The following is a 17,591-nucleotide window of genomic DNA, read 5'->3' as shown; positions in this document are numbered from 1 at the left end:
ACATCTTAGTTAATACCATGACCTTAGGTAGTTGGAGGATACTTCAATGTAGTGCTAAATGGAGAGGAGAAGATTGGAGGATTGCTAATTTCTCCTTAGGAATGTGAAGATTTTGCATTTTGTGTCAACTCTTGTGAATTAAAGGATGTCAGATTTATGGGTAGTCCATTTACTTGGTGGAATGACAGAGCATCAAATGACTGTATTTTCCAGAGGACAGATAAAATTCTAGTGAATCAACAATTGCATACATGGTTTGTGCATGTAGAGGTGGAGCATTTAGCAAGGACTGGATCAGATCATGCACCTCTATTCATTTCGTTGGGTGATAAAGTATAGAACTGCATCAGCCTTTCAGATTCCTAAAGTTCTGGATGGAGAATAATACTTTTATGGTTATTGTAAGACAACGTTGGCAACCAGATATTGAAGGAAACCTTTTTTTGGTTTTCAAACATAAAATTAAGCAAATAAAAAAGGCCCTTACAGCTTGGCGTTATAAGGAAATATTTGGAGACATGTTCAAGCAACTGATCATCAGGGAGGAAATAGTGAAGCTAAAAGAGCAGGTTTTTAAAGAGGGTCCTTTAGAAGTAAACAAGATGGTGCTGCAATAGGCTCAAGTAGAAATGAAGACATACTTGCACTTTGAAGAAGAAATTCTGGAGGCAAAAATTTGGCATTTCTTGGTATGCTGAAGGGAACAGAAACACAAGGTTCTTTCATAACCTTGTGAAAGGGAGGGGAAGGAAGCTTCAAGTTAAAAGAATTCATAATGCAAAAGGTATTTGGCCAGAGAATGATGCTCATATGGCAAATGAAGCAGTGTGCTTCTATGAGAAACCATTTACACCCGGAGATGAGCCCACATATTTTACTTTGATTGATCATGTTCTAGAAATGGTGACAAAAGAACAAAATTAGATGCTGCATGTTATCTCTAACATGGCTGAAGTAAAAAAGGCAGTATTTGAGCTTAAAGAGGAAATTGTTATTGGACCAGATGTACTTTCAGGAGTTTTTTATCAGCTAATTTTACCATCGTTAATAAAATACATAGGTGTTGGCCTCCATCTCAGCAGACTTTGGTGTCTGGAGTAATAGTTGAGCTCTGATGATTCTTGTTTGGTATCCATCCATTCACAACATGGTTATTATAATCATAATTACGAAATAGTTACATTTTTCCGTTGAATGACTTCTATATGCATAAGTTCTAACTTTATCGAATAATTGAATACCTTGTCTTCTTTTATTTTTTATTTTTCTTCTTTCTTAAGAATAAGCTTATGCACGATTTTCTTTTGGGTACAATTTATGAGGTGAGGTAAACTTGTTATCATCAGGAAGTTGCAATGTAAAGTGTTATTAGCGTGTCATACACTGTAATTATTTGAAATTCAACTAAATTATCTTTAGTTAAAAATCATAATTCATAGGAGTGAGTAGTACTTCTTTTAAATTTTCTATCTATGTAATCTATATTCAAAAACTTAAAAGAAAATAATATAATGGTAGTTGAAAAGGAAAGCACGGTGCACATTGCTTATTAAATGAGACTCTTTTTCTCTGATTGTCTTCTTTTTAAATTCCTTGACATGTCGATAGAGCAAATTAATGACATTGTGCATTTGTGCCTAACTAAGTTCTTATGGACCATCCAAATAAGAGTGACCCAATTGATAATACTAACTAGTGGTATTGTCCACGCTTCGCGCGGTAAGTAAAACAATTAATAACATTTTGAATTAGTTTTATTATAAATTTACTCAATATAGAAATAAAATGTTCATATATATATATATAGAAAAATGATATCCTCACGTGTCAATTTTTGAGACTGACTTTAGCCTCGTCATATTTTTAATTTGGAAAAACGGGGAATAACTACAATAATTATCAATTCCAATTACTGTGTGAACTTCTTTCAATTCAATTTAATCTGACAGTAATTATCTAAATGCTTTAAGTAAGAGAAGAGGAAGAAATAAAAACCACAGGTATTTGGACAAAATGAGAGATAAAAGCAAAACAATGACAAAAAGATAGTTAATTTTTTTTTCTTTTCCCATAATTAGTCCTATTTTTACAATAAAAAGAAGAATATTAAAAAGAGAAATAATTAGAAAAAAGTAGAAAGAAATAAAGATATGACCAATTTTTTACGCCTGTCGTAAATATGTGTCAAAACCATCACCTTCTTTCTATAGCACTTTCTTCTCAAACCACGTAACAATTCTTCTTGTTCCTCTTCTCCTCCTTCCTACTCTTCTTCTTCTTTGATGTGAAATTCAAAAATATGTTTCTCTCTTCAAACAATTAGTTCTACCATTTTGACACTCTAATCACTCTTCTATAAATTTAGACAATCAAAAGAGTTAAATTACCCATCAAATCAATAGACTCCAAAGAAATTTCATTTGGGGAACCACAACTGAGAAAAAGAAGCTCCATATGATAGGTTGGCAGACTGTAACCAAATCCAAAATAGATGGGGGACTGGGCATTCAAAAGGCTGAAGTTAAAAACAGAACAAATCTCACCCGCCTAAGTTGGAGACTCATAAACAAGCCTGATGCTCTTTGGGCTTCTACCCTTATTGCCAAGCACTGCAGACCAAACCCTATTAGACATCCATCTAGGACTTGGAATAACATTTTAGAGGGATACAAACATTGTAGGAAAGCTACTCAATGGGTGGTTAATAAAGGCACTATTGTAAGCCTTTGGCATGATAACTGGATTCCCCACAACCCTAGTCTTAGAGAAGTGATTGAGGGACCCTTAACCAGAGAGGAAGATCACAAAAATGTCTGTGACATATATCACAATGGAACTTGGCATCTAACAAACCTATCCTTTGAGCTGCCTAATAACATAAAAGAGATGATAACCAATACCTACATCAATTCCTACAGTACTGAGGAAGACTTTTGTCACACCCTGACTTTACTAGGGTGTGATGGGCACCCGACCCCATACTCGGAGCCGAGCGAACCCGCTGACTCTTATTACGTACTTAATTTCCTTAGACTCTTGCATTAATAAGGAGTGGAAAACATAGTAAAGCTTTCAATTTTTTTTTCACCGTACTCAATCAATATAATCTGTGATCATATGGATTGTATAACATCACATAAAATGACACATAGGCTAGTGGAGCCGCTCACAATACCGACATCCTATACCCACGACTCTGTCTGCAAAGTCTCTAACATTTATCAGACATCGTAACACATGTACTCTGACTCGGTAGGACTCCAGGATCAAGTGGAGCTTGCCAACTCTGCTGGAATATCTCCTATATTAGCTTCAACTCATCTGGGTGTACATGCGCGGCATGAAACGCAGCCCCCGAAGAAAGAGGGGGTCAGTACGAGCAATGTACTGAGTATGTAAGGCATGAATAATAACTGTATGGAACATAGAACATGTCGTAAGATAAAAGAGTAACCTGTACATATGAGTGCCGCTTAGGCGGATGCCATGCATACTTATCTGGTCATATCATATCATATCATATCATATCATATCATATCATATCATATCATGTCATAGCGCCGAAATACGTCGACTCGCCCATATATCCCGCGTCCGGGACGATATCATGTATCATACTCCAACTGATCAGGTGGCTGTGCGTCTATAGCGCCTTACCTTTCCCCTTACCCCATATACATATACATGTATCATGTTCATATATCAGCGTCTATAGCGCTCTGGCCCTTTTTTCCCATTTACATATACGTGTATCATGTACATATGTCAGCGTCTATAGCGCTCTGGCCCTTTTTCCCATATACATATACATATATCATGTGAGCAGCATGCAGGAGAGCCCAAGAAATGCTATAAGTCCATCGGGGTGACGTAAGGTCGGTAACCTCCGATTATATTATGGGATAATCATAATCGCCATGTCTCACCTTGAAGGAACTAAAATTATAAGGCGAGGCTATCAATAAAGAGTAGCGTTAAGAGAAAACATATAATAAAATCATAAACCTCATATTGTCATATTCATGGTAGGAACATATCGTCAACGTATCTATCGTAGAGATTTTCTCATTTTTGACTTCATCATTGTCATTATAAAACATATCCATCGTCATTGTCATAAAAGCTTACAAAACCATAAACCTTTTGTTTTGAAAAAAATACGAACATTTTTGAAAACATTGACGGGTTATCGGAAAAATAATCATTGCCTTGGGACCATAGACTTCTAACCTTTAAAGACAAGGAAAATATGGAACATCTATAAATTCATAACGTTAGGAATCATGCTTTTGAAAGAAAGGGACGAGCCTTAACATACCTGTTCCACGTCCTATTAGCGACGCTTATGTGTCCGAGCTTGTAAGTCTACATTTAAGATAATTCACACTAATGTTAGCCTTTTAATCGTACACTTGTACCATATTTCAAATTATACTATTTTATATTCTGCCGAAAATCGGGCAGCATCTCCCCTGTTTATATGCCTAGCCCAAATTTTTAATTCAGCAGCCAACAACAACAACAACAATACCAACATCAAATATAATGTTTCCAACTCCAAAATATCTCATAAAACAGCCCACACGTTGTTTTCCAACTTTCATAACTAATTAACTCAGTATACAATTATTTAATCGCGTATTCTTCGTAAATAAACCGGTATTAGCACAAATAGAAAGAGATTCATACCTTTCTCCCTTTAATATTTCTTAATCTCCACTTTTCCATGCTAAATTTAGGCTACCACACGCCTGCCATATGATTCTGCAGCGAAACCTATACGCTATCCGGACTGGAATTGGGAAATTATACCTGGTTTGGGCAAAAATTTGGCTTGGGGAGTTGGGGAGAACTCTCCTGATTTTTGGAGAGTTTTTGGGGGTGTTTTTCGTGTTTACAACTGAAAATGAGGGGGGGTTTCCCCCTTTTGATAACGTTTAGAAGCTGCCAGAAACTACTGGAAAAATGCTCGAACGCGCTGCCTTCTGGCGTGATCGCGTAGGGTTATATAAACTCCTTCTGCGCGTTCGCGCAGGGTTAAATTTTCTGACTGGATGTTCGTTTAGTAAAACGGTCATAACTCTTGATCCCGATATCGTATGAGGGCCCACGACCTATGGTTAGAAAGGTCTTTCAATTATCTACAACTTTTATTTCTGGGGGTTTTCCCAAATTCCAAACTTATAATGCCGGTTTTGCCCTTTCAAGTCAGATCATCCGAAAACGTTTCCTTAAATCGTCCTTTTGGAGGGCTTATGCCCATTTTTGGCTTATGGGTCCTTTTTAGGACTTGCTCAACTTTCCATATACTACTTCTATGTATCTTCATATGTCCTTTATAAAACTCCGACATGTGGGCCCCACTTAGCTTGCAGCAACGAGGGTTTTTCGTCAATTAACATATGACCTAATTTACACCATATGGTCTCCAAATATCATATATATGCTATTATTACCTTCTTGTAACACCACCTTCATTCCTAACTTGATTCTCGAATTTTCGTTGAGCGCGTTCGCACCACGTAGGGGCGCGTTCGCGCTGTATCGACCCTTTGGCCTGTACTAGCCGTCTACAGTTTTTGGTAACACAAAATTTTCCGGGGTGTAACAACTTTAGTTATTGGAAACTCACTAGCAATGGTAAGTTCAGTTCAAGCTCAACCTATAAAATGTTAGAAAGTCGAGTTGACCTTGGTTCCAATGGACTCTTCATGAACTTTAAGGGAATTTGGAATCTTAAGGGCCCCAACAAAATCAAATACTTCTTTTGGCTCTTGAACCACAATAGACTTCCAACAGCCTCCTACCTTCACAACATAGGCTTAAATATCAACCCCGCATGTGCCTCGTGTGGACAACAACCAGAAGATATTAATCATATTTTCTTTGAATGCTAAATTAGTAGACAGTTCTAGAACTGTTTGGCACAAAAAGTTAATTCCCCTATCCATCCTTCCTCCTTTATTTGTGCTAGTAACTGGATCACTACCTGGAATAGCCTAAAGAAGAAAGACTTTGATAGACTAATCCGGTGGGAAATCTTAATGCCATTTTGTATCTGGGGAATTTGGTTAAATAGAAATCAGAACCTCTTTAATCAAACAAGAGCTTATCCCTCATTCGCGATTATTTACAACCATGCTATTGAGTTTAATATGATAGGCAGGAACACTACTCCCCCTACGCCAAGAATTACTATCTCCATTAAGTGGGAACCCCCCAATAGGAGCAAATTCAAACTTAATACTGTGGGGCTCGTCAAAACAATCCTGGAATAGGAGGAGTATTTAGAGATGGTAGGGGGAACTGGGTAATTGGTTTCATGAAAGGATTACATCATACTACCAATACACTTGCTGAACTAATGGTTGTTATGCAGGGACTCAGAATTGTTGTGGATCATAACCTAGCACCATTAGAAATCAACTCAGACTCAACGGAGGTAATCAAGATGATTAAAGAGGGCCATCTACCTTCATCTACCTTATATGTCTATCATTTCTGAATGCAGGTACTTAATGGGAAGGCTGGGGCATCCGGAGCTAAGGCATAACTTCAGGGAACAAAACAAGGTGGCAGACAAGGAAGGAGGGAAGCAACTTTTATTTGATGAAGTGAAGTTATTGGAAGATTCTCTTATTTTTTTTAGAAATGTATATTTTGATGACCAATGTGGTACTTCTTTTAATCGGGTTGTAAATTTTGCTAACACTCATGGAGGTGATGTTTTTGGACAACTAAACGGCGCTGGGGCTGTGAACTCTAATGTAACTAAGATGTAGATATATGAATATATATCAGTAGTATCTATTTCACCAAAAAAAAAAAAAAAATTGGGCTTGCTAGATTCTTTTCCTTAGAAAAATAGTAAGTACTGTAGATTCCAAGAAAAGAAAAATATTAAGCCAACAAACATTACCTTGATCATATTATTCCTCAATAAAAATTTGTTTCCTGCATGATGCACTGATAACCTTCGTAAGTAAATAACATCTAATTTGATATGTGCATGCCATTTCCACGCAGGAAATCGACCATTTCCTGAAAGTTTGGCCGTGCAAAAAGACAGTAACAAAATTTCATATATGGCGTAGTTCAACCAAGCGACCATCTTACTATTAAAGAGAAAGGGCATCAACAACATAAGAAGTCAGCGCAATCTAATAATTCAAAGAGAAGAAAATATGGTCAGACTCATACCAAAGAAACACTTATATGTATGATTTATCTACACTTATTATTAATGTTTCATAATTAGGACAAAATTCTTTGTACTTGATCATGCTTTATACGTTTATGTTTGGGGTGTGTGTATGTGTAAGAAATGACGCAAAGGGTCATAAACAGTACTAGTTTGTAGAATTTTGAGTTTGTAGAATTTTAATTGGTGTAATTGTATAGTTGTGACGTTTGAGTATTTGTAGAATTTAGTGTCATTAAGGAAATGATTTCAGGTTTTCTAGCTTAGCACATTTAGCATGATTAAAGGAGAGTTTTAAGTTTTTTAAAAAAGCACATAAATGAGGAGTTTTTTTAAAGAAAGATGAATTTTTCTTCGCCACATTTGGTTTTTGCAAGCAGATTTTGCTTTTTTCTTGGATGAATTTACTTCTTCTTTTACATGCCGAATGTTTTATGTCCTCAAATTAAATAGTTGAACTTGCAAATCAGTTGCTAAAGTGAAAAAAAAAGGCGAATATAGAGTAATTAATGATTACTATAGTAATTCATACACAATGAATTAATATGGTTGTTACAAAATTTATTGAAGCTCAATAAATAGGGTGGAATATGATTAATTCCTTAATTAGAAAATAAGGGGAAAATGTCAAAAAATGAGAGAAAAGATAAATACATTTTTTATCAAAGAGACGTCACGTCACGTTTCTATTGCCTAGCTTTATATATATATATATATATATATATAAATGAGCAGTCAATTCACTAGCTAGTGGACTAGTGGTCATGCTGTAACTGATATTAGATTTCGTGTACCGAAATGTTTTTAATATTAAAATATTAAAAGCTTGATCAGATCGGAGTAAGCAGAAGGTCGTTACATTAAAATTCAATTTCATACATTAGTCACGCACTCACGCTGTGACCTTTGGTCCATTGACTTATTCTCTGGGGTTTTTTGAATTAATTTATCCTCTTGGTAGGTAGTATAAATAATTTCAAGTTTGATGAAATAGGGTAGGATATTCAGGATTAAGTTTTAGATTAAATTTATATTGTATTTGATTGACGGAATAAATTTATTCTGCAATAAATTTATACCGTTAACCAACCACAATATAAATTTAATTCACTCTGAAATATCCCACTTTATCTCGTGTACCAAACAACCACAAGAAGCTTTTTCAATTTGAAGGGCTTTCATTGATCATGTTACTAAGTCAAGTTTAATATAATGTCAAGCGTGAATAGTTAAATAGTAGCTGCGTTAAACAATTACAGATTGCACTTCATAACAACTACAGTATATATCTGTGTTGTAACTTGTAAGATGGATGCAATGTTATCCTCCGTAATCACTGATCTAGGATTTGAGTCAGCATGATAGTAAACTTGGTGGCTATAGGCAGAGGCGAATCTATGTATAAAAAATAAATCACATGAATCCATGATCACCCGACTAAACTCAATATATTATATATATAATCCTTAAAATATATGTAATATTAACTAAATAAACACATAGTCAAACTGGACCTAGTGGAGATCGAACCTGACTAAATACACATTTAATCTGCATTAGAGTTTAAGTTTGGTGCATTATCAGTGTATAATATTTTTACACCATCAGGTAATTTAAAGGTAAGTACAACAACCTTCTTAAGTTATATTCTTTACCTTTTTTACTAAGAATAAATAACATTTAACGGAAGTTGGATCCTACTTATACTCTAACCAAAATTATTTCCTTATTTTATTGGTAACCAAATTAAACATTTTCCCATTCAAACATATTTTTACAGTTTTGATTTTTCATGGAGTTTTCTCAAGATTATTATTGAAGATATTCTTTTAACTTTTTAAACATGGTGAACCTTGTAATAAATAATTCTTCACGCCTTGAACCTTGGGAGCTTCATCTTGTTTAACGTTAATAGTCCATATGCATTTTCTAACAAATTTCAGATTTTTTTTTCATTTGCATCTAAAGAGTTATCGTACAATTTTAAAATGACATCATATTGTCCGCAATGCCTCGCCATGCTCTTTAGGTTGTTCGGATTGAATACTAGTAATCAAAGTTTTGTTAATATTTAATACTTTTACAATGAAACGCTAAATTTTCAATGTTTAAAGAAGAGATGCTTCAATCCAATTCAAAATTGGATCATGCATTCAAAAGTCATCTTACGAATTAGTCTTTCGTGAATACGAAGGAATTTTGGGATTGAAGGAGCTAGGAGAAGATTTTGGGATTAAAGGAGAAGAGGTTTACAGTGGTAAAAGAAGCAAAAAGAGAATAGAGATTTGAAGACGGAGGGTTTGAAGGAAATTAAAGTGAGAAAGTGGGATAAAAAAAAAATTAGTGAGTAAATAAAGACACAAAAAACAAATATGAAAGTTGGTAACCTGCTATAGCAGGTTTATGTTACCTGATAGAGTAAAAAAAAGGTTACACTGACAGTGCATCAAACTTAAACTCTCTGAATTAATCAGACCAGTTAACTTTGAATATTGAATGGCTAAAAAGAAAAAATAACTACCCCACTTCATCAACCAAACCCGTAATAAATAATTGAAGCATAGTGTCACGTCCCAAAACACCCGCTAGACGTGATTGGCACCCAGCAAACACCACCCGCCAGGCGAACCATATATCATACTCTTAACTATTTACAAAAGCACTAAAAGAAAATAAGTGCAGGTCCAACAACGTTATTAATGATAAAATGCGAAATAGTCGCTAACCAAATCCATAATCGATTTATGAAAACCAATCAACGCTAAGGTAAAAAGAATCTCTAGCCCACATCCCACGCTAAGACCATGGAGCATCTGCATGGACATGCAGGTAAGGAGTGAGTTATACATAAATATAACCCAGTAAGATCCTCGACCCGCCACTTCAAATACCCCTGGAACAAGTGTTAGAAAATATAAACACACAACAAGCACAAAAATATTATGCACATGAATATATCATTATATAATAGCAACCAAGGTCCAAACCACTGTTTATCAAATATATTATATATCTCAACACAATTTACACTACGAACCATCATAAGTGGCAGTTAAAGAATTAGTCAACACTATGAATCCACGGCAACATACACAATGTGTCAAATATGTCTGGAAGCATACACAATGCCCCAATATTATCAGAAAGCATACACAATACTAAGGGAAGCATACACAATGCCCAATATTATCAAGAAGCATACACAATGCCCCAATATAGTCAAGAAGCATACACAATGCTAAGGGAAGCATACACAATGCCCCAATATCATGGCTCACAGCTATATCACATCACAAAATAATTTATAAAGAGAGTTTTGGATTATTTGAAAATAAAGTATATGCGGTTGGCCTTTAAGGACCACCGATTCTGCCAAGCACACGCTCGCCCCAACACATGGACCAGGCAGACAAAACATATTTTTAAAACGGGTTTTGAAAAGCAAGTACCCAAAGCTTAAAGTCTCACTTACCTCAAATTCACAATTCAAGCACACTTCCCGATAAATCAAAACTGCGTTCTCGAGTCTCCGAATTGCCTCACACTACACAAAAACGGATTTAGAATGGTCAAAACCCATAGGGTAAACCACTTCTATATTTTTAGAGGCTTAAACGGTTAAAGTCAAATTTTAAAGGACGAAAACGCCCTCTGGTCAATGTGTTCAAAACCCAACAAGACATATGTTTTCGGGAAGGTCTTAACGAGAGGATTCCAACGATATTTAGAAATCTAAAATCCGACAATATTTGCCCTTTCAAATCAATGATTTGATTGAAAAACCCTAGAGCTAAACTTTCTCAATTCCTCAAAATATCCCCATGTTTTCACCATAAAGATTCACCCATAATTATGTAACAAACTTAAATAAAATAATAGAGTCATTACCTTGATGAGTTGGGTGGAAAATCTTTATTTTTCTCCTCTCCCTTCCTCTCTTTTTCTCCCTTTCTTCTACTGCGTTTTTTTTTTTTTCCTCTTTAGCTTCTACGTTTTCTGCCTCTGCTACAGTGGCTTCTGTTTTTCTTTTTTAAGATCATTCTGCTCCTTTCTTTCAAATTGGGGCTTCAGCCCTTCCTTTTAATTTTTTTTTTCCTTTTCCTTTTTGGGCTTGGCCCACTAAATTCCTTCTATTTTATTTTCTTTTTAATTCCTTTTTAGCAAAAATTACCAAACAAACCCTTATTTAAAAAAATGAGTTATTACACATAGTGTGACTAAGGGTATGTTTGGTATGAAGAAATTACTATTTCTAATTTTATTTTTTTTCGTTTGGTACTTAAGCACAAGATATTATCCCAAAAGTATTCGTATATAATTTAGACAAACATTATGGAGGTGGGAGGTGGGGGTAAGGTATGAGGGTGATGGGTATTGGGCTACGGGGTGGAGGTGGTGAGGTGGGGATAGAGTGTGTTGGAGGTTGGAGGTAGACCGTTAGCGTATGGAACTTGTTTTGCCTACTCACATTAGGGAAGTCATTTTTCTCGTTTTAAAGAATTTGTTTTCCAAGAGAAAATATTCTCTAAAAATTCAACTTACCTAACATGAAAAAATTGAAATATTTTCTCCGTACCAAACACACCGTAATGCTTTTTGTCTCATGACACTCAAGACATGTGATATGAGTGATAGATAGTGGTATTTGAAATGTTCTACAATAATCCAAGTAGTAGCCCACTAATATTTTGCAATTGATCAGGGGCAATCTCACTTCAGCCACGAACTGTATTTCGGCTTAATGAGATGAAAGACTGTTTACGAGACCCAAAAACAATATGGGCCGCCCTAATGTTTGTCATACAACTTCGTTCAAGATTAGCTAGTGCAGTGATTTTTACTACCAACAACTAGGGTAACGATCCTGAGATTGAAAAGGAAATGACTTTAATAAGCTATTCTCAAGAATCAGATTTTCAGCCAGCTAGATAGAATTAAAGGCTCTATGCGTGCTCAAAGGTGCTCAACATAAAACTCAAAAACTAAAAACGTCTCATCCTCTCATCCTCAAGGTCTTGACAGATCTAGGCATGCCGTTAAAAAATTATATTATTTGTTTCGGCTCAAATTATGCATATATGTATAAAACACCCACATACTCTAAATCTTAGATTATCTACCTCTATCTCTAAGCACAATAAAAATATCGATGTGAACGTATGTACAATTAAAAACACACACACAGTGACGCACACACAAACACAGAGTCTAGTCAAATTTACTTTGCAGGTGGCCTATTATATAGCAGAACAATCAGAGTCTTTTCAAATAGAAGAAGTGGGTAGCCTCTTTATATATTTGAAGATGAACTAAAACTATAGAACAAGGAGCACTACCAGAAAATTTGGTGAGAGAGGTGAATAAGAGGATAACATCAAAAGAATAGGTAGAAGTAGAACATAGCATTTACTAAGCTCGCCAAAGTTTCATTTTTTGATTGACAGCACAGTTTTCCTCTCTTCATCATTCTTAATTGATTTTTCACCATCAAAGATGGAGAAATTAAATTCAGACTTTTTGAAATCACCAATATCATTCAATTATTTTCAATTCTCTAGTAGATCTGATTGCCCCGACATTTAGATCCGAAGCGAAAAAAAAATCAAAAAAGAAATAAGATAAAGGGAGTTAAAGGATGTTGGTCCATGCTTTAAATTAAAAGCTGTGAATATATTTAACTAACTTGGGTACGAAGAATTAATGGAATAAAGAGGCAGAAAGGTTCACAATAATCAAATATGAATTTTAACTTCTATTTCGGGTTATCTAAAAGATAAAGTAACTATATAGAGTATACTATATATTTATGACAGTGATGTCCGGACCAAATGCGCAGCTCGATTATTTCATTGGTATATGCTATCTCCACCAACACAGCTCTTGAATAATTCAATTTACCAAGCTTGAATTACGTAGTAGTGTTTTTTTACCTCTTCTAGAAGAAAAAAAGAAAGAGAAGAAGATTAAATTAACAATATCCATAATAATTAAAATGAGTAATTTGAATAACCTATTACTCCTATAACATGTTGAAATATATCGATAGTGTAAAAATTATTTGAGGAGGTTAGTGTATGTGAGCAGGTCCGGGCTAGCCCTTCGGACGTGGATCCGGCCGAACCCAGTAGCTTTGGTCCGAATCATATATTTGTATTAAATTTTTTGTCAAATATGTACAAATTATTAATTTATAACCAGTAACTATAAAGAATTAGAACTCCGAACCCACAAGCTTCAAATCCTGGCTCCGGTTTTATGCGTGACTATGTGAGTGATCAAATCCATTAAAGATTACTTAGCTGCTTTGACTAATATCCACATGGCCTATGTCTTAGCGAAGAAGGTATATACTTATTCAAGGGGGGGGGGGGGGGGGGGGGAGATCAAAGTATAGCCACATGGGGACTGACTTTTTATCTTTATGTGTAAACAGTCAAATCCATTTCAGATAAGCACATGCAGAAACCTAAAAATTACATGCATAAATTAAAGTTGAGATAATCTACGCAAGACTCCTGAATCCTTTTTTCCTTTCCAAGTTGTAATCCCACTCTTTTCTTGGAAAGCAGCAGTTAAAGCACAACACATATCAGTTGTACCTTTTAATTGTGTTTCTGCGGTTCCATTTATTCGTCCGACATAAAGTATAACTTTTTTACAAATTTTTAATGAACATCAAAGTCCTCTATTTCTTTTTCGTTGTGTATATATATAGTATGTGTTGTTTGTGAAACATTGTATCTTAAATTAACAAGAAATGGCAACCACAGCTTCAACAGTTTGGCCGACTGAACAGGTACCACTGCAGCAGCAGCAACAACAACCTCAACAATCAGTGCCATACCCTGAAGCAGTGCCAAACAACGCTTGGCATTCTTCAGGGTCCATAGGGCCATTTTTTGCTGTGATCTCTGTGTTATTCGTTCTCGCTATTCTTTCCTGTATCGTGGGAAGGTATTGTATTAAACGGAAGCCTGCAACGCCGTTGGATAGCATTAAAAAGAGAGATTGCGGATTTGGGTGGCTGAGGAGAAAATTATGCTGGCAGTCTACGAGTTATTGTGATCGTAGCAATGAGGGTAAGGTGCAAGATGTTGTTTGATGCATTAACAGGCTTTTGAGGCTGGCAGCCCGGCACTGGTTTGCTGTAAAATGGGTTACCATATTAATATGGTTATTTGTGTAAAGCTCGATCATTGTAACATATATGTGCTAGTTTAGAAACAAGAGTCATTTTGTAAGTTTACTTGATATTCAGGTGATCTTTAAATTATGCTGTTTTCCCTTGCGAATGCGATTTATTATAACAATATAATTGAAGTTTAGGACGCTTCACAAGCAAGAACTCAACTAATAAGAATGAGTAACTTTCCACGAGCAAGATAGGGATTTTAATTTAAAGTGTATGAGTTTCTATATATATAGGCTACAGCAAACACAAGTTAATATACAATAATAATCGGGTTCACCATCAAATATTCATTGATATACTATACATATTCAAGATCTGTGCAAAAACTACTGGATTCGTATGAATCCATATAGGTTACAATTAGTCAGATCCATCTTTGTTCACGAGTCATGAATTGTCATTAAAATCTTGTATTCTTTTGTATAATTAAGATCTACGAGGATATCATGATACCAAAGATATTAATATTGCAGATCAAACCAAGAAAGTAATTTTGATTCAACCGCTAAAAATCAGTGAGATTTACTCTTTTTCTTTTGATTCGCGGGGAACTACGTCAAATGGCACTCAATTGCTTCTCAAAAATGTTAAAAACAAAAAAATATGGTTTCCTAAGGTAATTGAGTGCGGGTTCCAATTTCTATTGAGAAATCTGGAAAATATATAAGAAATGTTTGTTGGAAATCTAGTACTACAAAGTAGGCTCTTTATCCAACAATGCAAAAGTGAAACTAACTTAAGCTTTGCTAGCGACTTAGAAAACCCATAAACTTAAAATTTTAGAAAAACCCATAAACTTAAAATTTTAGATCTCTGATTCATTATACAAAGTGGTGAAACATTTTAAAGTGTAATTATGATGAAATTTGAAGTAAAACAAAAAAATCAAACTTTAGTGGAAGTACAAATGAGCATTTCCTCCTTGAAAATAAAATTATTAGGCGAGAAGTTTTTGTGTTTCTACACGGGCAATTTGCCCTTCGCTGGAGGTGGTATTTAATTTTTACCCCTCAAAATGGTGGTCCTTAAAATTCGCCCTTCAGGCAGATTTGCAAAAATTCTGCAAATTCTGCCTGAGCAAAATTCTGCCTAGCGAAATTTTGGCTTGAGGTTTTTTTTTTTTTTTAACTGAGCTGGGTTTCGAACCCACAACCTCAGGGTGTTAGGTGAAGGGCAATACTTAAAGACCACCAATTTGAAGGGCAAAAATTAAAGATCACCCCAAATGAAGGGCAATCCGCGCAAAAAACAAAAAAACTTTCTACACCGGAACTTACATGGGCTTATCATGGCCCAAGTATCTATGCCCATTACCCCATTAGAGAGAACGACAAATATGGACTACATAATCTTTGTGACGCGATATTGAGTCCTATAATTAAGAGTCCTGTATTTGTAATAATCAGTTGCATTTCCATGGTATGTGCCTAAGGGTGGAGCTAGAGTTTTGCCCAGAACTCAATAATATTGGCTTAAATCTTGTATTAGCGTTTAAAAGTTTGTCAAAAACCCAGTAAGGTGCGTCTTTTAGAATCCAGAATTCATAAACTTAAAATCATAGTTCCGCTTCCGTATTTGCCGCTTTCCTAATAAAAAGATAGGATACCCATTTTTGCACTTGTAAATATGTATTGAAGTTCACATAAGAATATCAAAATTAGATTAGGTTAGATAATCTCTGGGTAGCTAGCACGGTGAAGTCCAATAATGAAATGGGCCACCACGTATGGACACAATTGACTTTAAGAAAATTCAACGAACTGACCTATGAAGGTTCACTTGATTCTTGAATGAGATACACTGTATGTCATCCTTTCATAGTCTAAAAAATAATTAAAATCCACCGACTCCCATTTTTAAAACAACAACAATAATCATTACATGGAATCCATATATAGCCTCCCAATTATAGAGTGACAACCCGCTCTTCAACAGTGCCTAAATTTCCTCTCAGCACCACCAATTTTTCTGTTGCTATTTTTTTCTCTTTTTCTTTTTTGTGTCCTGTTGTTTCGTTTCTTGTAATAGTCCTGGCTAAATAATACCAAAAACATATATACAAATGATGAAGAAAGGAGGAAAACAAATTATGTCAAGGCTTAAAGTTGATCAACTTGACCAATTAAAGGACATATTTTCAAGATTTGACATGGACGATGATGGTAGCCTAACACATTTAGAGCTAGCAGCACTATTACGTTCACTGGGGCTAAAGCCAAATGGGGACCAAATTCATGTTCTATTAGCCAACATGGATTCTAATGGAAATGGTGCTGTGGAATTCGATGAACTTGTCAATGCCATTATGCCTGACTTAATTAATGAAGAAATGTTGGTAGATCAGGGGCAGCTTTTGGAAGTTTTTCGTTCGTTTGATCGCGATGGAAATGGTTACATTACGTTGGCTGAGTTGGCAGGATCAATGGCTAAAATGGGACAGCCATTGTCGTATCGTGAACTAACTGAGATGATCAAAGAGGCTGATATTGATGGAGATGGTGTTATTAGTTTTAGTGAATTTGCAACTGTTATGGCTAGGTCTGCTGCGGAATTTCTTGGCATCCCAATTTCATAACCATAGTGAAGCTTTGATGGTTTGATATTTGTATCAATCAGCTGTACAAATCTCATAATTGAATTGGTATCAATGCCCTGAGCATCTTAAGTTATTGTGAATAGTTTTGGGCTGTTTTGAGTCTATCAATGTTTTATTTTGAATTTTACTAGTTGGTAAGCATTCATACGTAGATTGAAGCTAACTCCCCCATTCCCTGCTCCTCGGCCCGGTTTCTGACTCTTTTCTCCCCTTAAGAGAAAGGAAAAAATATGTCTACCTGTATTTTCCTTGGTTCAAATCTTGGCTATTCATATACATCTATTATTGAATTAGCTGGCTAGCTGCTGGACTTCTTCCTCTATAACTTCCTAGTTCCCATTAAGGTAAAGCTGGATGGATTTCTTGGGGCGACTCTTGATTAACCTTACTAAATATTCTTACATTGTATGCGACTCTTGATTAACCTTACTAAATATTCTTACATTGTATTCCATCACATAGACTGTAAGGGTGTGTTCGGTATGATGGGAAATGTTTTTCAGGAAAATAAGAGAGTTTCTTACTCATTTTCTTGTGTTTGGTATTTAAGCAAAGAATATTATCCTTAAAGCATTTGTATATAATCTAGACAAATAGTATGG

The 17,591-nt window shown here is 35.3% G+C and overlaps 2 protein-coding genes across 2 annotated transcripts; both read left to right on the top strand.

Annotated features, from left to right (window-relative positions):
- Positions 1 to 13,923: 13,923 nt before the first annotated feature.
- On the top strand, positions 13,924 to 14,474 carry LOC132634260 (uncharacterized). Its single transcript, XM_060350536.1, has one exon. The coding sequence runs from the start codon at positions 13,959 to 13,961 to the stop codon at positions 14,301 to 14,303; it is 345 nt and encodes a 114-aa protein (XP_060206519.1). The 5' UTR covers positions 13,924 to 13,958; the 3' UTR covers positions 14,304 to 14,474.
- Positions 14,475 to 16,234: 1,760 nt separating this feature from the next.
- On the top strand, positions 16,235 to 17,433 carry LOC132634259 (probable calcium-binding protein CML15). The gene has a single exon (XM_060350535.1). It carries the CDS (start codon positions 16,456 to 16,458, stop codon positions 16,966 to 16,968), a length of 513 nt encoding a protein of 170 aa, XP_060206518.1. The 5' UTR covers positions 16,235 to 16,455; the 3' UTR covers positions 16,969 to 17,433.
- Positions 17,434 to 17,591: the final 158 nt, after the last annotated feature.

The sequence above is a fragment of the Lycium barbarum genome, chromosome 3 (genome assembly GCF_019175385.1).
Source record: "Lycium barbarum isolate Lr01 chromosome 3, ASM1917538v2, whole genome shotgun sequence".
Lineage (NCBI taxonomy): Eukaryota > Viridiplantae > Streptophyta > Magnoliopsida > Solanales > Solanaceae > Lycium > Lycium barbarum.
Note: the sequence above shows the minus strand (reverse complement) of the source record. Positions and strands in the feature narration are given on the sequence as shown.

Bases quoted from the DNA above. Each gene is read 5' to 3' on its own strand.
- LOC132634259 (XM_060350535.1), top strand. From the start codon at position 16,456: ATGATGAAGAAAGGAGGAAAACAAATTATGTCAAGGCTTAAAGTTGAT.
- LOC132634260 (XM_060350536.1), top strand. From the start codon at position 13,959: ATGGCAACCACAGCTTCAACAGTTTGGCCGACTGAACAGGTACCACTG.